Below are 19086 nucleotides of genomic sequence, written 5' to 3' on the forward strand. Positions count from 1 at the left end.
AGAAAGTTATTTTTGTAAGAATGCGTTATTTACGAGGGGAATTATTTCTGCTTATTTTTTGGGGTGATTCCAGAAGAGACTGTCTTGCTTGCTTCAAACAGTCAAGGATTTGTTGGTGAACAACGTGTTCAGTCGCTCACACTTCTGTCAAGAAATATGGAAAATGCAGGTAAGAACTCACAAAGAAATCTTGCTGTTACAAGCCATTTAGGTTTCTTCCGTGAAACTGTAACCTGGACTAGTGATGCTGTGATCTGCGGTCCGTTTTCTTCGGTGTTTTTTTGTAATCTACAGTAGTCTTGCTATTGCTTATCCCTGTGTCAGTTGTGGGCGACTGTCGTCTTGAATTTCTCCTAAGAATGACTGTGGTCTTTCTGACCTTTCAAAAGCACGAGTTACAAACAGCAGAGGGCTTGGTTGTTGTTGTCTGTTCAACAGCTCCCAGTTCACTGGGGGCTTAAGTGCCTCTGTGGCAAGATTTGCTTTATTTTTGACGAGGGCTTAATAGAGGTTTGGAAGAGTCATTAAAACTGTGTGACCAATTCTGCTGAGAAACTGCCACAAAAGAGAGTTGACAGCGTCTTGGTGATCGAGCTTTTTGGGGAGCCAGGCAGGCAGGTTGCCTCTCTGAAGGAGATTTTAATCCGTTTCTGTTTGTACTGAGCACCGCTGGTTTTCTGTAGCTTTTGGAAGCAAGGAAGGGCAGGGCAAATGTGGTATCTGGAGTTACAGCATGGGTAGTGGGATTAAACTCGTCCGAGGTGACACTGCAGCTAATACAAGCTTTGGAGGGATCATTTTCTCTCCTAGTTACCTTCACTCCTTACTGTTTTCAATGAAATATGCTGATAACTCTCTGTCAGGTGCTGCATAGGCTTGCTGCCCAGGTCAGTGCAGACTCGCAGCTGGCTGTGGGGTGGCGCAGCCCCAGAAATCCTGCGTGCGCTTCGCTAGCGGTGCTCAGCGGGTCTCTGGCGTTCTGGTTCTCTGCTCCGTTTGTCTGGGAATTGCGATAAGCCTAAGTGAGTTCGTGCAGCGAATGGCCTGGGAGAAATATGAGAGCAGATAACAGGTTGCATTGCTTCACAAATGTGTTGGCTTGATTTCATTTGTGTGGTTTGTTTTGTGAAGATAAATGGTGCTCTAAATAGAGTTAAGGACTTTTTGTGAGCAGGACAATTTTGGTTGCTCGCTGCTCTGGTGGGAAAGAAGGAAGAGACTGATCTCCCTGGATAAAGAGGCATGCTCTAGTCTCAAATATCCGTCTGGGGCTGAAAATAGAATCCTGTGAATTTTATGGGCTGATTAAAATCTCCCTGTTCTCAGGTAGACATGGAGATCAAGTGCTGCTATGTAATTGAGATCGTTACAGTAAAGGATTAGGCCGTTGAAGGCAAAGTATGTGGGCGAGTTGGGGGTCACGCTAAGCTACTAGTCGCTGCAGAAGGCTAGTGGGACTCGTCTTCCGAATGCCTTGCGTGCTCAAAGGCTGCTCAGGTGGTGCTTGGTTTTCCTCCATGCCCATGGGCCCGTCTTCTCATACAGCTGCAGAATCTCTTCCTGCAGTCTCCTCTTGGGAAATGGATTTGAGAGCAGCAAACCTGTTCCACAGAAACTACTGAAGAGTTACAAGAGCGAGTGATAATTCTCCGAGCTGTTTCTGGTTCTGAATTAACAAGACTTGAAATGTAGTACTACCCCCTGTTTTCTAGGATAGCCACTGCTCCTTTGAATATGCAAAGTTAGGATTATTCCAGGGAGACAAAGGTGGATATACTTATGAATGGAACACAGAATAGATAACTTTGAATGAATGAAGTTTAGTTTCATTCTTTCTATATGGTTATCTTATCAAAACATTGTTGTTAAGTGTGAAATGTGCACTGGGGCCTAACTGTGACGTTCTTGCTAGGACCTTCCGGTGCTGGAAGCTGTGTGGCACCTGCACAGAGGCAACATCATTGGACTGGGAGAGCTGCTGGAGAGGTGAGCAGAGGTTTATAGGTTTGCAGATATATTTAATCGCTTAAAGCCTATTGAAATGTAATCGGGGATTAGTCATGAGTATTCTGGACTATGAATATAGTCAGATGCTTGCAGGTGATCAGATTAGCAGGATTTAAGAAGTTACCCGGGGTTTGAGAGGTTACTCTGGGTTAATTAGCACAGTTCAGGGTACGGTGGCTGCTCGTCTGGTGGCTGCTCAATCAGTTGGGGTGTGAAGCAAACGGTTGGGCAAGAACCACCACTGCAGCCCCTGCTGGCTGATGTTTATTTCACCCAGTTTCACTGGCACAGCTGGCTGCACAGCGGGCAGGTACCACGCAGGGTGGGGAAGGACGCAGTAACCCAGCTCTTTCGGTTCACCTGGACATCCCCTGAGAGCTGCTTCGGAAACTCTTGTGTAGCCAGTGAAAATTAGTGTGGGTCTTGGTGAGAAGGCTTGCTTCGCATAAACGGCGTGCTTCTGTCGTCTCAAAGCCAGTGTTGCAATGAAGTGAGGCAGAGTTAATCTCCAGAGAAGTTACTCTAAGAATTTATTTATTTTTCCCAATACAGAGCTAACAAAATCAGTTACTCTTTCAGAACCTCAGGATGTTTTCTTATGGTGTCAGAGGAATATTACAACCATCTTTGATACAGCCTTTGATGCCGATTTACTTATCTGTTAATGAGACAGGAAAAAAAGCCTTCAGTGCTCGCTGTACTTTAAGGAAACCAAAGAGAGAGAGCTTGGTTTTTATTTTTATTTTTTGAAAGCATTTTTATCCAAATATCTTAGAAATCAGAACTAAAATCTTCTAAAATAAGTTTTAAAATTGAAATACCTTAATGTCAGATATGATTAATACTCAAATACTTGAACACTCAATTTCACGTGTATTTTTTCTTATCTTATTATGAAGCAAATAAAGCTCTCGTTGGCTTTTACAATGAAAAGAAATGAACTGCCTCATATAGCGCGGAGTCCTACACAGATGTCTCTTTCCTAAGTCCAAGGGGATGGTGGGGCAAAAAGAACCAAGCATCACAAAGCATAGAAAGGATTGAACTGAACGTGCTTTTGTTTGTTCTCAGCAACCCTGATGCCCCTGCCGTGGTGGAGTGGCTGTACAGCAGCCTTCGTGCTCTGTGTGAGCAGGCGGAGGAGCCCTCGCAGGACGCGGAGCTTGCCGGGCGCGTTCTCTCAGGCAAGGCACTGAGCTGGGCGCTGCGAAGCGGGGTCCGACTGCTGGCCTGCAGCACAGGCTCGCAAGTCAGAAGCTGGGGTTTAAAAAATGGGACCTTGCTTTGCGTTTTCTTACGTTCTTTCAATGAGGGAAATATATTTGGTGAATTTAGCAAATTGTTTCCCGCATAAGATTGCTTGAAGGGCTGTAGCCTGGCCTTTGGGCCAGTGCGGCGGGTCCGGTACAATTCACCTGAGCTCTGCGATGGTAAAAGTGTGTGACACCTCTAAACTGCCTGGTCTTTATAATCCTGTACATTTCTGTGCTTCTTGTCATTGACTGTTCCAGGTCCTTTTTGCCCGAGAGTAATTTTCCTCCAAGAGAAAAACTGAGTGTTGAGCAGTCTTGCTGACTCTGCTGTTCAGGGAGTGATGCTTTTCAGACACCAGTCCCCTTGGGGGACTGAGATGGGAAGGCAGAAGAGCAAGAGGTTTTTATCGTAAGGGGATGCTGAAACACTCATTCCTTCTCGATTTGCAGACTTTGCGATCACATTTCTTCAGAATGGCTTTCAGCAAACTTCAGAGCTGGGAAGGAGGTGTGAATTCAAGAAGGTCCCCAATGTAAGGACAAAATTAAACATTAGAGATAGTTGTTTAAAAAACTAGTTGCATTTGATATGTCTCTGCCTTTGAGTGTAAATAAATCTGAGTTTAGAGCAACAAAGAAAAGGCAATGGCCCATTTACTGCAGCGGGTAAGGAAGAAATGGTGAAACTAGAGACCTCTTTAAAGAGAATTTCTCCTAGGTAACTTGTCAGAGGCTTTTTAGCTTCCTTGGGTTCACCTTGATTGCTCTTTTTTCTGTTTGTAAATGAGGCATGGAAAATGCTTGCCTGTCTGCCTGTTGTATCTGTTCTGCATTAGAGCCTCAGGTAAAAGTTAAGCTTTAATTTAAGAGAGACAAAACCTTCTTGTTTGACTCAGTTTACTTTTCCTGCATATAATTGTAGCTGTTTTAAACACTAAATTCTTAATTTGTCAATTTTGAACAGATCTGTCGTGCTGTTTTACAAAGAATGTTGACATGTAAGTGTTCTCGTGATTTGTAACTGTGCAGTCACTGCTGTTTGCTAGGCTTAAGTTCCTTGCTCGTTACTGAATCACCTAAGGACTCAGAGCAGTCCTCTCTCTGGGATGCTTTGCCTGTGTTGTATTTATGTCACTGATTCTCTGTGCTTCTGTTTTTTTCCTTTGCTCTTGTAAAGCGAGTGTCTTCTAACACCAAAGATAATTTCTTGCTTTTTATGCTAGTTCATTTTTGATCCTCCCAGCTGCAACACCAGGTAAAGATATCGGAGCTGATTTTTAACAAGTTTGATTGGAAGCAATCCAATCCGTTGTAGCACAGAGGTTAAACTAGGATCATTTTTTCTGCATATTAAATTCAACTTTGAATTTACCAAGTTACGTGCAAGCAAGCTATTTTGCTGACTTGCTGTTTGGATTTGCAGACTATTGGTTTGTGAAACCTGATTTATTTTTTTTTCGATGTGGAGCAAAGATTATAATGTGCATGCTTAGTCTTTAAACAGCCAGCGTTCAACTGTCCCATGGACAATGTACCTGTTTTGGCCTGGGCGGTGGTGATGCTGCTGCTGAGAGCTCAAGTGTAGTAGTGCCTGATCTGCGTTACAAATCCTGTTGTGGAAAGACTGAGCACACAAGAAGGTGTGTTTTTTTTTTTTTTTGCCTTGTGTCACAGACGATCTTCACAGTAAGCTGCTGGTTCTGCTGTGCTGTTTTGTCTGCAGAGGAAGCATTCACTTACACCTCCTCACGTGCTCTAGGCCATTGTATTCGTCTAATCTGGCTGCGTGGGTGTTCTTACTTCTCTGTCTCCTTAGTGACAGCGCTTTACCTCTTTTCTTGCTGGCATGTTTCAGCAGCATGCTCAGTGCTATTGCAGAAATCGGTGCTTTTTGTCTGTTGTAAAATGACTGAAGACCAGGACACAACATGGGGACTGTCCTTCTGCACCTCTCCGTGTGGGTATCGCCAGCCTGATCCCTTACCCACGTCTGGCAGAAAGCATTGTCTGGAGACAGAGCTGCCTTACAGACCTTGCTGAGCAGTTCTAAAAAGGGAAAGCTGTAAGAGAAGTGCTTTATTATTTAGTATGTACGACTCCCATCTCAGGTGACCCTTTAATGGTGTTGGCACTTGAAAAATAACCCTCATAAACACGGGACTGGAGGGATTCTGGGGAAGTGAAGCAGGCAGCTGGCAGTCAGGCTGGAGTCGGTGCTAACCTGCTCTTCATCTGACCTTCACGTTCCTGCAGCCTGTGCTGCCACTGCCTGCCTTGCAGTCTGTTCGAAAATGTATAGGAAGTTCTGAATTAAGTGTTCTTGTGAGTGTGTGCTTTTGGGTCACCTTTGAGGGGTTTCACTTAGCTTGTCAGTGGCTTTGAAGAACATTAGGGTGCTTTATATAAAATAATTCACAATTAATGGAGACGTTCACATGAGGAGGACAGGCTGGGAGCACCGTGCTTCGTAGTAATGATCGTGCTAAATTGAACTCCCGTGCCTGAGGCTAAGTAGAGTTTATCTCCTTTTCTCTGTTCTCCCCTGCTTAACCTTAAAGTGTTCCTCAGCAGGGGAGGAGAATGTTCCTCCCATACGCTGTGGGCTGCCTTACAACAGAAATGTGAGGGACGCCTGTTTTGCTGCCTCAGTTTGGTAGTTTCCTTTTCAGAGTGCATCACTGAGATGGTCCTAATGATTAAATCCTAATGAAAACCAAACTTTTTTGTGGTTAAAGAGGAGACTTTTGAAGGTAGCATGGAACAAGAAACAAAACCACTGCTGCTGCAGGCTGTAAAGCAGAGGATCTCTCAGTATGTGGGCTTTGAGTAGTCTGGTCAGGACCATGTGTTGTGCAAGCTGCCCACCTCTTCCACCTCTACGAGCCATTTTGGGGCAGGCCTCGCTTTTGAAGGAGTGCTGCTAAGGCAATGTAACGTGAAGTCCCTCTGCTGTCACAAATAAGTGCCGTTCACAGCAGCGTGCTCTCTTTGTTGAAGGTGGTGAAGACCATTGTTTCAGGAGGTTGTTAACACAGAGCTTGCCTGTGCAAATCCGTCTCCAGACTTTTCTCTAGTGCAGCCTTGCAGTGTTTGCACTCTTAGGTGCACTGCACAGCTAGGATTAGATTTGGAAATTAAATATTACTTGTGCATTTTTGGATGGCTTAATTGTTAGCACATTTTTGGGAATGCTTTTAAAGTGGTTCAGGGTTGATGTTAATAGTTTCTGAGTCTCTGTGTTACTTCTGAGTAGTTTTTGTAAGAATTTAATGCTGCTGAATGGCACGCTTCCCTAATGGGGTCACCTTCTTAGCTGTTTGGGGTCACAGCTCCTTCCATTTCTCTCATTGCATCTTTGTGTCTTTACTTTGGGGTACCAGGGGTGCTTGATGCTGTTGGTAAAGAGAAGCAGGAGGATGTCTCCGCGTTGCAAGCTGTGAGGTTCTGGTAAGAAACACAGTTCCTCTTAATAATGTCAGGAGGAGTTTTTTTTATCCACTGTTATGCTTGTTAGTGGGATTGGATAAATGTCTATTCCCTCCCCCCAGCACTGTTTGTGTTTTGTGTTCTCTCTAATAAAGTATTCACAAGTGAAATTGCAAGTAAAAAGGTAAGTGTGAGATAGGAAAGGGCATTCTGGCAGTCTCAGAACCAATCTTGGAGCACGTCAGCATGTGATGAGTTTCCTCTCAAGTTTGCTCACTCTGCTTCTTAGCAGGAGCTCTGGGAAGGTGCCGTCATCTCCTCAAATTTCCATTTTCAGACCCATTTTGTCTGATTGCTTTGTACTTGTTAGCCTTCAGTCCTGACCTGTGCAGGGGTATACATTTGACTCAAGTTTATAAATCTGATAGCTTAATAATGTTGAGTAACTGACAGATTTTTTAAAATACATTAAAAAAAAGCATATATCTCTGGCATTTTGATGAGGGTAGGTGTAGAAGAAAAATGAATCATTCAGCCTAATCAGCACCTGGTTCATCATATTTCCTGCGCATTGTTTCAGAATATTTCCTTGTCATTTATAGGCTGAATGTGTTCAGCGTGTCAATTTATGGAAGTGCAGTTCATCCGGATTCCTTGCAACAGTTTTTTAGACACACCCTGACTGAGGTTCTTACCTACAACCCCGTGTTGAAAGGTAGGAGTACACGGGGAGCAGTAAGTGCCTCGAGGGTTTGTTATTGTGGTGGGTTTGGAGCTCCATCCCACCCAGACCTCACTGAATGGAGTCCTGCCTGCAAACCAAGCACAGTGAAACTGCCTGACTCCCTGCTTCCTTCCCTACCTGCATGTTGCCAGAAAAGATGGGAAGTTCGTCTGGGTTTTAGAGGGCTGTAGTTCAGGAGAAACGCTTAGGTGGAAAATCAGGGCCTTCGGATAGAGCTTTAGCCAGTGGCTCATGAGCAGATATTTGGAATAACATCTACTAGCAGCCTTTATGGAGCAGACATGGGAGAACTGTGGCCTCTGGGAGTAGTTTTAGCCAAAGGAGCAGCTGTGTGGGAGAGCTGGTACTGCAGAGAAAGCTTGGGGCTAAAATAACGTGGCCCTATGTGTTTCTCTTTAAGTGCAAAACATAGCCTTTCTCTGCTGGTTGGGTGTCCGTTGTTCATTTTGTTTTGGTAGATCAGACATAAATGCAAGAAGGCTTCTAATCCATGATTGTTAATTGTGAAGCTTGATGTTTTTAGGAAGAAATACATTTGGGCTGCGAAATCTCTGGTGAAATACCACACTGAGCTATGATCTAGAGCCGCTCACCTGTAGCGTGGGAGAGCAATGTCACTGTTGCTGGCTTCCAGCTGAAAGAGATCACTGAGGGAAAAGATGATTCCTTGCTGATTTTCTCTGCATTATGTTGGCCAATGAATGTGTGATCTCGAGAACAGCTTAGAGATGACAGTGCTGTGGTGAAATGGCACAGTCGTGTTCACACAGTCTGTGTTCCAAAGATGAATAGGAGAGAAAGGATTTCAGCAGGCAGTTTTTAATGTATGTGGCTGTGAAAGCTAAAGGGAAATCTTGTGTGGTGAAGTTCTGCGTTTTAGGTGTATTTTAAAATCTATTGCTGAAGAGGTAACTATTATATTCTTTTTCTGGATATAGTGTCTGATGCCATCCATATGCAGAGAGAGTGGAGCTTTACAAGGACTTGTTCGCTGCTCACTACCTTGTATCGCAAAGTATGTCTTCTTTGTTTTACAAAGAGCACATTATTATGTTGGTTTTGTATTCATCGAAATATCGAAAATGGAATTATTTAAATATAACGCCTTACAGTCGCAGAATCTGAACTAGCTGCCAGGAGCTGCAGGCAGGACAAAGCCTGAAGTACTAAGGGGACGTTTGTTTGTGCAAAGCTCCTAATGAGAACAAAGATATCTGAAGATGTGAATTTTCACTGTTACAGAATATGACGTTGCTTCTGAAAGAGCTGGAGCATTCCTGTGTATTTTAGCCAGTGCTGATTCCAAGCCAGAACAATGTCTGGCCATGGGAAGCTGATGCAAAAGGTGCACACAAGATAGCTTTTTCATAAGTTATGCAAAAGGCATCTGCGTGTTAATCTTGACAGTGCGTTTCACCCTTACAGGTGGCTGCATGCCATAGCTAAAATGAATTGCTGTCGCTCTCTTCCAGCTGTTTGTGGCGTTCAGTGCAAAGGAGTCGATCTGCCAGCTACAGCAAGTCCTGGAAACACACGAAGTAAATTGGCAGCATGTCCTGTCCTGTGTTTCCACGCTGGTGGTCTGTCAGGCTGAGGCTGAGCAGTTGTTCAAAGGTACGTAGGTATTGGCAAGCCTGCAAGATAACACATGCTTGTTGCTTCTCAGGTACTGAACAGAGAAAACAACCTGAATGGTGCAGTAGCAAGTTCCTAACTGCTCTTTGGAGATTTCTGTAGGGGAAAGAGCAGGAACTCACCCTCTGCATTCAAGTATTCTATGTCAGCCGTGATGTGAATGCCAGGCCTTGTGTCTGACACTTCTATAATTTAGTGTACAGCTAAGAATGATTATTTGATAATTACCTTCATGATTATTTGGAGTAGTGATTACTGAAGCTTAGTTCTTCTATCTCGCTTTTGCTAACAGACCGTGTTTGATAGGGTTTCTTACTGATTGTGTCATTGCTGGACTCCCTGTGATTCTTGCAAGTGGAAGTCCTAAAGTATTCGACCACTGAAAGCACATGAAAAATGTAAGCGAGGCCCAAAGGTTCTCTAAGCTGCAGTGCATGTCCCTTTGGGACAGATGTGTTATCAGATATTTGTCTTCATTTACTATAAAATTGTAGCACAATTGTCAAGAGCAAAGTTTGAGGTTACTGCTTATGTTTCTAGATCTACTGAGCCATCTCCTGATAAAGGCTTTTGAGAATTACGATATGGAAAATATGATCACTGCGTTCCTGATAGCTCGTCAGGCTGCCCTCGAGGGCCCTGCTGTGTTCATGCCGTACTCTGAATGGTTTAAGGTAAGACTAAACGAGGCCTGAGTGATAATCTTTGTTTTAAGTGTGTGAGAAACCTGCACTTAAGGAAGGTTTTGCTGCACAGAAAAAAACAGCTAGTTTCAGACAAGATAACCAGGAATCTAGCAACAAAACAAGGAAAAAAATAAAGTAAGTGATTATATTGGTATTAGGAATAGTATTTATTACTGCCTTTGTGTCTGCAAAGAATATATTTACTTGGCTTTCCCTGGTCTTCCCTTCTTTCATCTTCCAAGTCCATCTTGCCTCCTCTAGTTATTTGTCAGGAACGCAGACACGTAATTCCTATTCTAATCATATTCTTGGATGTCTTTCAGTATCTTGATAACCAGCAGTGTTGTGATTGCGTAAGTTGTGGGTTATTGCACATGAAGCATTCCTATTTCCTGGATGTTTGCGTGCAGCTGTAATTGATGTTTGACCTTATAGATAATTGCTAATTAGCTTTTAGTTGTAAACATGTAGGTATTTAAGGTATGCAAATCTCCGCATAATTTAAACCTTTAAATTCCTTTATATGAGTTTGCAAATCTAAGCTCAGCCTTTGCTGATAAAGTGTTTAGGATGTATCAAAGGTAAACTGGTTCTATTTTTTGTAGTGTCTGGCTTATTTTTCTTAGAGTGCCCAGATACACTTCCAGAACTGTGGTGCCCTGATGAACCTCGATCCTTTGGTGCATTTTGGTTTTGCCTTGTTTAACTCCCCTGACTGTACCCATGGTAGTGCATCAGAAGGAATTTTGAATGTGACCTGGCAGGCTGTCTGGAAACTGGAAAAAGAAACTGAAAGAAACTCCTGTGGAGACTTCTAAAAACTTTCTCTGGAGACTTTTCTCCAGGAGGATGCTCTTGACACAAAGCAGATGTCTGCAACAGATGCCTGGGATTTGTGTGCTGAGTTTAGTGCAGTGCTGGGATGCTGATTCCTTCCATGCTGAAAGGCTGAGCTGTGATGTTTTCTGTTTCAGGCTTCCTTTGGGAGTGCTGGTGGTCAACACGGGAGCAGTAAGAAAGCTCTGGTCTTCCTCTTCGAGTTCTTGTCAGAGCTAGTGCCCTTTGAAGTAGCCCCGTACTTGAAGGTGGGAAGCTGCTGGTAGAGATGGTTTTTTAGACTGCTCCAGAACTGCTCCAAAATAAACATATTTGTGCCATGTGCCTTTGAGCATACTATTAGTGTTGTTACAGTAGTTGCATTACTTCCGACACACTGTTCAAAACCTTTTCTCCCTGAAATAAACAAGAACAAGATTCTTTTATTTCCTTGACAAGAAGGAGAATTCCTTCCGTGGAGTTATATTGAAGCAATTCAGTGATTTAGTCTGTTTGTTGTTGTTGGGGAAAATTAGCATGTCAGTTGCCATGAAACTGGCTTTTCTTAAAACGAGCAATAATGTCTTGGGGGAGTACTTGAGGTAATTGAGTGTAAAAGTAAACCAGAATTTTACAGTCGTCTCCTGTAAAAATGGCAAATCGTGTTTTGAATTTTACATTTCAGGTCCATATTATGTACCCGCCTTTTGTGCCATCAAAACATCGATCTATTCTCTTGGAGTATATCACTCTGGCTAAAACGAGACTGGCTGACCTCAAGGTTAGTAAAAATTGTCCCTTTAGAAAAGACATCTTTCTGGATCTGTCAAAATATTAACTATGTTGTGACGATGTCCATCTTTACGTAACACCACACAGGTTGCTATAGAAGATATGGGGCTCTATGAAGACTTGTCTTCCACGGATGAAGCCATGCAGGTACTGGACATCCATCCAACAGTTCTCTCACCAATTTATGCTCTTTTTCCTGTGGAGGCTTAGGTTAGCCCTGTCTGCTATTCCTACCAAGTTTGAGCATGCTGCCAAATCTAATTCCTCTGTCTTAAAGTTGGACATTCATAAACATGGAAACTTTCCCCAGATTTCACGAAAATTAGACCTGCACAGAGGACAAACGGACCCTAATAAGTATTTCTGGAGACAGGCTGCAGAGGAGCTCAATGATTAGCCAGCCAGCTACTGGCCAAGCAGCGTCTATGTTAGCCACCCAGGTAGCAACGTGCTGTTTGAAGCCAGTAAAGTGCCAGCTCCCTCTTGCCCATCCTGTGCTGTGGGATGTAGAAAATAATGGACGATTCCGTTGGTGGGGATTTAAGGGACAAAGGACAACCTAATGGTGTTGTATGGTGGGGGGGAAATGAGGTTATTGAGATGGGGAGAGGCAGAAGACAGGTTTGCAGGAAGTGGCTCTGCATTAGCTCTGCTGATAGACTGACTTGTCTGTTTGGTAGGTAAGAAGTTGGCACAGGTTGTTGCAGTCTTAAGATGTCTCACGGCTCAAACACGAGAAACCTGTGGCAGCATTCCTTCTGCCTGGAGTGTAGTTCTAGTAGCATGGGCTGGAAGTGAAGATTATGAGTCTTAATTCCAAGTGTATGAAGTAATACGGAATAACAATAAAACAAATTCAGAACAGAAAAGATATTGTCCCCATGAGGGACTACTAAATAAACAATGATGTTGAACAGGAATATCTGCTGCAATCAGTGTAGGAGTTGGGTACAGAACTACACAGACCTTTGGGCTGACCCAGAAGAGCTGTTACGCATAACAGCCTTCCCAGGGCAGGCTGATGCTTCAGGTCTGGGTTTCTGTATCCTGCAGTTTTACTCTGCTTATCAGGTAGTTCTCGTTATTCAATTGCAATTGTTCAGTCGCTTCGCAGCACAGACAGCTATTACTAACCCTGAAAGACCAAGCAGGGAAGTTTGCTGTCATCTTTGATTTCTCACAATATCTTTCTCTCATTGTTGCTTGTGAGCCAGCCCCAGGGCCAGGCGCTTCGTGACGTTGAAAAAGCCCTTCAGATATTTGAAAATACAAGGAAGATCCCAACATCTGTGATAGAAGCCAGGTACTGTGTGCTTCTCAATTCTTCTTGCTTTTAACTTTAATAATAATGGGAAAAAAAAAAGCCAAGTCCAAATCAAAATAACAAAACAAGAAAAATTGAGGAAGTCAGCAAAGGAGGATTTAGGAAATTCTTCCCATGTTACTCACTTCCTCCGTAGTCATCTAAATTGAGGCTATTTCTGGAGAGAATAAATAGGCTTATGCACACCTGCAAGAGAAGTCCACAATTACTATAATACTATAATTAAATAAATAAATGAATAATTATTAGCTAATCTGAACTTGATTTGATTGTGGTTATTCATGCCACCATGAATATTTTTTTATTTGCAGGAACCAGGTTAATTTTTGAGGTAATGAAATGGCACGTTACAGCTCTGGCGTTGTTAATATTTTGCTATCTTTTATTTTCTTTCTCAGTATTTTCAGGCGACCATATTACATTTCTTGGTTCCTTCCTGCTTTGCTCAGGCCACGTGTGGTTAGTACTTTTTTTTTTTTTTTTTTTGGACCCTTCCACTTAGAAGTGTGTTTGTAGAGAGGTGATTTGCACCTAACCTGCCTGCTTTTCTCTTGCAGCTCCCTAAAACCCCGGATGTGTGCATGGCTTTTATAGATTCTTTAAAAAGGTATTGAGGCTCCCCAGTGTTGTTTTCTGGACTTTGTCTTCAGAACGTTTGGCTTTCCATTAGATTACCGGAAGCTTTGACACCTTGTTTACGGAATGCTGCCTCTTGGCTAACCCTTTTGGCAGGGCTTCGTGGCCAGACTCGTTTGTGGCTTGCAGGTTGGGGATGCAGTAGCTTATCTGTATGGGTGAATGTCTCCAGTTCTGTAATTAGTCCAATATCCATGGATAAAACTATTATCTAGAAGGAGTACCACGTAGCCCTCTGACTGCCGGCCAGGTAAATTTTCATGCAAACTTTGGAGGATGCTGCTGAATACAAAATTTCAATAGGAAGATGAGCCCCACTGTGTAAAGCTCCCCCCTCTGTGGGTGAGGATATGGGAGGAGGGGAAGATGGAAATTAAATGCGTGATAATGCTTCTTGAGCTGTTCTTAAGGGACAACAGGGTAATGTTTCAGGAGCTTGCAGCCCCTCTCAGAACTCAGGCTTGTCCTGTATGCATTTTTAAAAGCTCTTCTCTGCCTTGCAGAGAGAGCTTTGGTTTACATCCAGTAATTCCTCTGTAACCCATCATGGAGAAAAAATGCTCAACGCTGCCTTTTACAAATGAGACATTCAATCCTGCCCTGTAATTCCAGTCTGACAAAAAAAAAATCTTTTTAAAAAAATACTTAAAAGTTTTAAGAGAAGCTGCTAAATTATTCTTTCTTACCAGCAAGCATTGGAGGTCAAACTTTGATCTCCTCCACATTAGCATTTTAGAAGTGTAAATACTCATGATCACATAGGAATGTAAGTTATGTGACTTAGATATATTATATATGAAATAGGTATTAATGCATGTGTATACCGTGCGTAGTGTGTGTTATACTTCTATAATGCTTGCTATGAAAGCCTTGGATATAAATTTCTGGCCCTTATGCCAAGTGATGATTTAAAAAATAATAATAATAATTCAGATGCTCTGTATTTTTTGGAGCCTCTGTAATTATTTTTCATAGCATAGCTGTTCTTTCTACTTATTCAAACTTCATCTTTATTAAATATATGCTTATATGGTATATTAAGTGTCTCTTTTTTTATTATAGAGCTGATAAAATACCCTCAAACTTGTACTTGACGTATATACAGGCCTGTTGTGCTATGAAAGAGAAAATGTTACAAGGTAAAACAATTTTACTTACAGATGAGCTTGAAGAAATGTTAATGTTTCCATTGATGCTCTCATAAATTGAAAAACTCTCAAAAAGTTACAGCTGATTAGGTCTTTAATCTATATGGAAATGGTATGTATATGTATGTGTATGTTCTTTATGTCTTCTTGAGGTATTAAATAGTTACTGCCGTAATTATTTTCTCCGCCTTTCCTGCCTGAGTGGGATTTCTGCAGTCCGTGTGGAGCTGTGCAGTGCTGAGGCTGCAGATGAGGCCTGAGCTAGCTGATTTAAATCTAGCTCCAGGACATCGGCATGAATCAGCGTTTGCAGTGAGTGCCTGTCAGCTCCAGCTAGCCTGGGGTGTGAACCTGTGTCCATCCCTCGTGTAGTGGCACTGGAGCTGTCTGAACTCACCCTCGTGCCTTTTTAAGAACGGATCACTGTGCGTGGCTGAGAGCTGGGGAGACAGGAGGGGCTAGGAATGAAGCCAGCAACAAAGGGATCGTGGTTCATAGCTTACATGTCTGTGGGCGGGAGGGCCCCCACAATTTCAGATTCCATCCCTGCAGCCCTATTAGCAGTGCAACATGTGTGAAATAGTTATTCAATGAACAATCCGATCTCGTTCAGCAAGTGGGTTTTTTCATACCCTTGCAGCTTAAAATGGGCAACGTCCTCAGCGCAGGTTTGTACAAAATGAAAGGTCAGGCTGGTGAATAGGGGTTGTTCCCACAGCACGGTGGCAGTAAATACACCCCTGTACGGGGATGTGTCTGCAATGGACTCCTGCTCAAGGCACTCCGGACGTTTGAAGCTTTCTGAGGATGCTGTGGCTCGGAAGAGCCGTGACAGAAGCGCGGAATGCAGCAGCCTGGCTGCGAGGTTGTCCTGGCAACCGGCAGCAGTGAAGAATCCCTTCATGGGATCAGCAGGATCCTGCTGGGCAGCCAGAGCTCTGCAGGAGTCTCTGAATTGCCAGTGACCTCTAGTGGCACAGCCTGATCCGTGTCCCCTGCATCCTGACCAGCCTCTTCTATGTCCCCTGCTGTCCCCTGCGTCCTGATCCATCCCTGGGGCTTTGGCACGGGATTTAGGGCAGGATTGAGTACTGGTCAGCTCTAAACCTGCCCTGTTCGTTAGTGCTCATTCTCGCACATAAAAGTGACTCAGCATTCGTTGTTGCTTTACAATGCGTTTATAACAATTATAAATTTTAACCTTGTCATTTACTTCTCTTGTTCATGGTTGAGCTATTTCTGGCCCATGTACGAGACGCTCTTCCTGTCTAACAAACTGCACTGGGTGGTTTTTGGGGCTGTGCTGTGGCGGCTTCTTGGTGGTGGCACTCCTTTTCTAGTGGTAAATGGAATTGCCTTTCATTTCTTCTTTCAAACAAAATAAAGCAACATGTAACATCTGAAGATGGTGTCGGGCTGGAGGAGCAGCTGATGACATAGTATGTTTGCATTGCAGTATTTCTGTATTTTGAAATTCTGCTTCCAGTCTTTGGAAGACAACAAATGTTTCTGTGTGGGGCAGAGAGCTGAAGCAAGTAGGAAGGAAACTCGGAAAGGAGACTTTCTTTTTCTGTATTTGTCTCTAGAAACTGAATTCTGTTCTGAAACGAGGCATAAACTGGTAAATGATTAATCAAGTAGTACATCTGGAATGTAAAAATAAAGCTGCGTGTGTGAAGGATTGATGGTTTGGGGTCTGTGACAGTTTATAGAAAAGTATATAAATTCTGCTTTTGCAGCAAGTGTATGCAAAGGCTGTTGAATACATTTCATAAACTGATGTAATGCACAGAAGTAAGAATAACGTATTGCATTGCTCTCTTATATGTCTAGATGAATCAAAAGTGGAGACCAGCCATTCCAAAGAGCCTGTTGAGCAGCTGAAGGCCGAACTGGCTGAACTAAGGATGCTGATTGTGGACCAGGCTAAATATGAAGGTATGGAGGAAGGCAAGTTATAATTACCCATAACTGACTGCTACAAAAGCTACATTAATAAAATGTGGCTAATGGTAGCCAAAGCAATGGCAGTAGTTACTTGCCACTGGTACCTGAAGACTGCAGCCTTCTCAGATCTGTATCCTTCCAGCTATGAATACATATATTTTTTTCATGTCTAACAATTCCTGTGCTTGAGTTGGGAACTTCAGGTCTGCAGCTTTGTGATGATTGCTTGCTACCACACGCATCTTTGCCAAGTTTGGCAGCTTTGTTCCTGGACTTGCCTGGTGACCTGAACCCCTGCCTTTTGAAGGCTTTTCCTTTTTGGTGTGAAAAATGGTTCTTGATGTGTGTTCATAATAGTACTGCGAGGAAAAATTAATGTTGTCTTCTAAAATGAGGGTGATGATCACTATGTTCCAGCTGACATTTTTTGCTCATTAAAGGTTTTCATTGCATAATTTGGGTTCTGATCAATTAGAGTATGTATTTCACTTGTTCTTCCTGTTATGTGGAGTTGTAAATCTTTCATGCCTTCTGTCCTGACTCTCGTCTTCTCCTGTTGCTTTCTTGCAGATGTGCCAGCAAAGATTGCCTTGATTTCTGACAGACTCTCAAGTGTCTTGGGTCACAGCGGTGATGAGAACGACACTGCTACTTTGAATTCTCGAATCCAAGTTAATGTTTTTGACCCCAAGCTGGAACCCTGCCATCAGAGTGTGAGTGCCATCTGTCTTGGGATGAGAAATAGGTAGGGCTGGGTAGGTAAAAAGGCATCTGGATAGTACATGAGAAAGGTTGCTTTATCTGTGGCTACCAGGAAATACACTTCTCCTTTTGTCTGCTTTGTAGTGCCCTGCACAGACTCTTACCTGTGTTTTAACCTCCTTGAAGTTGTTGGATGTCTGGTGGAGAGATCTAGAGATAGAATCTATTAGAGCAATCCTGTGATGAGCTTGGCTTTCCTCACCAGACTTGCCTAGATATTCATTGTATATTGAGATTATTCCTGGGCTGTTATGGGCTTAACTTTCCATCTCTTATTAGTGCCAGTGGATCTGTAAAACTTATGGTGGTGAAATACCATTTACAGATTTGTCTCCTTTGTTTTAATTTTGGAAAACATAAAGTATACAGAGCACAAAACTAGATCTAGATATCCAGCCCAACAAGGAGGAAATAACAGTGTCTCTTGTTCCAGGTTGTTGATCTTCTGCTGACATCCTTCTGCCAAAACCTAATTGCTGCTTCCTACTTTAACCCTCCTGACAGGTAAGATGCAAGTAAAAGAGCAGGGAAATGAAAACTAGTTAATACACTATAATTCCAACATTTGTCTAGGGGCCAGGAGGGACTTTTGGTTGTTCATACCTACTGTGCCAGACTGGGAGTAGCAGGCTGCTTTATTCTGAGTTTAGTAATCTAAGAACTAATGCACTTTGATGTGCAAGTGTAAATAAAACATGCTTCTCCTCTTTTGTTACTGATTTCTTCAGAAAAAAGGTGGCGCTTGGCTCTGCTTTGTTCTCTGTGACAGTGCATTAAAACTTTCTGCAAATACTACGTGCTTAGGTTGGTGCTTTCAGCTCAGCGGTGAGGGATGGGGAATGAAGCAAACTTTTTTCCTTTTGTCTGGTAATTACTTGCTGGCTGACACTAAAGATCAGAGGAATGTTTGTCTTCTGACAGGGTGCACAGGGGTCTTTTTGGCACGTTCAGTGATTTTTGCAGATTCAGGCACCTCACTCTTCATCCCTGATGCCGTATCTAATACAAAATGAGTGAGACATAAATGCTATGGGCACAGGAAGAGCAGCCTGATACACTTTCTCTCCATATTCCTTCTCCTCTTCCCCCTGCAAGTGATTCGGTTTGACTCTGGCCTAAATGAGCTATAGGAGGAGGGAAAGGTAGCACTCATCCTTCACTGTGAGCCTTCTTTGGAAGGACTCTATTAATGCCGTCTCCTTCATGATGTGACAGAAGTCTGTCAATCTTAACAGTCAACATGTCAGTGGAAATTGCTTTGTTGGAAAACACCAGTGTACTGACAAACTGCCTGGGATCCCAGCTGCTGACGGTGTAGAGCTGGGTAGCTGCCTCTCTGGAGTGCAGCACGCTTCGGCAACCAGTGCATCTTTACCTCTCTTCTCTAGTAGTGTGCCCTGGTGACACAGGAGTGTAGGTGAATCTGCTTTGAAAACCCACACGAAAAGGAACAATGATGAACAAGAGCATTCCAGGAAATTATTTCTAAACCCAACCCCCCATCCAATATCCTCTGAAGATGGTTTGTTTTCTGTCAGCTAAGCGGGAATGCTCCATAGGAAAGCCCTTCCCTTCTTTCCCTTCCTTTACTTTTTAACAGGGACCTTGTCATATTGCTTCTTTTCTATGCTTGCTTTGTTTTATGTTCCTGTTTATTGCTCTGCCTCTGCTCACATTGTGCTCTCTGTCTGAAAAAGCTGTCTTTGCCCCAGGCGCGATTTCCTCCTCCCCTTGATGTCATTTCAGAACTCTTCTTTGACTATAGAGTCAGTTATTTGATGCAGGGCTCTGGTGGAGTTTGTGCCTTTATAGAGGTCCTTAGCTCAGATGCTCTAAAAATGATACTTTCTTTGAGCCTATAAATGGAATTATAATTATCTTGTATTTATGGACAAGTATGGCTCAGGCT

The 19086-nt window shown here is 43.0% G+C and overlaps 1 protein-coding gene across 3 annotated transcripts in view; it reads left to right on the forward strand.

Annotated features, from left to right (window-relative positions):
* Positions 1–19086, forward strand: part of FANCA (FA complementation group A) — a 34826-nt gene that overhangs the window by 2740 nt on the left and 13000 nt on the right. For all 3 annotated transcript variants that reach the window (XM_035566252.2, XM_050713195.1, XM_035566253.2), the window contains exons 5-24: positions 74–169; positions 1913–1986; positions 3079–3191; positions 3711–3793; positions 4225–4258; positions 6641–6707; positions 7289–7401; positions 8370–8446; positions 8904–9045; positions 9607–9740; positions 10727–10837; positions 11254–11349; positions 11448–11507; positions 12575–12663; positions 13083–13143; positions 13242–13291; positions 14383–14459; positions 16302–16406; positions 16986–17128; positions 17611–17681. In XM_035566252.2, the coding sequence (XP_035422145.1) occupies positions 74–169; positions 1913–1986; positions 3079–3191; positions 3711–3793; positions 4225–4258; positions 6641–6707; positions 7289–7401; positions 8370–8446; positions 8904–9045; positions 9607–9740; positions 10727–10837; positions 11254–11349; positions 11448–11507; positions 12575–12663; positions 13083–13143; positions 13242–13291; positions 14383–14459; positions 16302–16406; positions 16986–17128; positions 17611–17681 (1796 nt within the window). The remainder of the gene's footprint in view (positions 1–73; positions 170–1912; positions 1987–3078; positions 3192–3710; positions 3794–4224; positions 4259–6640; positions 6708–7288; positions 7402–8369; positions 8447–8903; positions 9046–9606; positions 9741–10726; positions 10838–11253; positions 11350–11447; positions 11508–12574; positions 12664–13082; positions 13144–13241; positions 13292–14382; positions 14460–16301; positions 16407–16985; positions 17129–17610; positions 17682–19086) is intronic.

Source organism: Cygnus atratus, chromosome 12 (genome assembly GCF_013377495.2).
Source record: "Cygnus atratus isolate AKBS03 ecotype Queensland, Australia chromosome 12, CAtr_DNAZoo_HiC_assembly, whole genome shotgun sequence".
In the NCBI taxonomy this organism is placed as follows: Eukaryota; Metazoa; Chordata; class Aves; order Anseriformes; family Anatidae; genus Cygnus; species Cygnus atratus.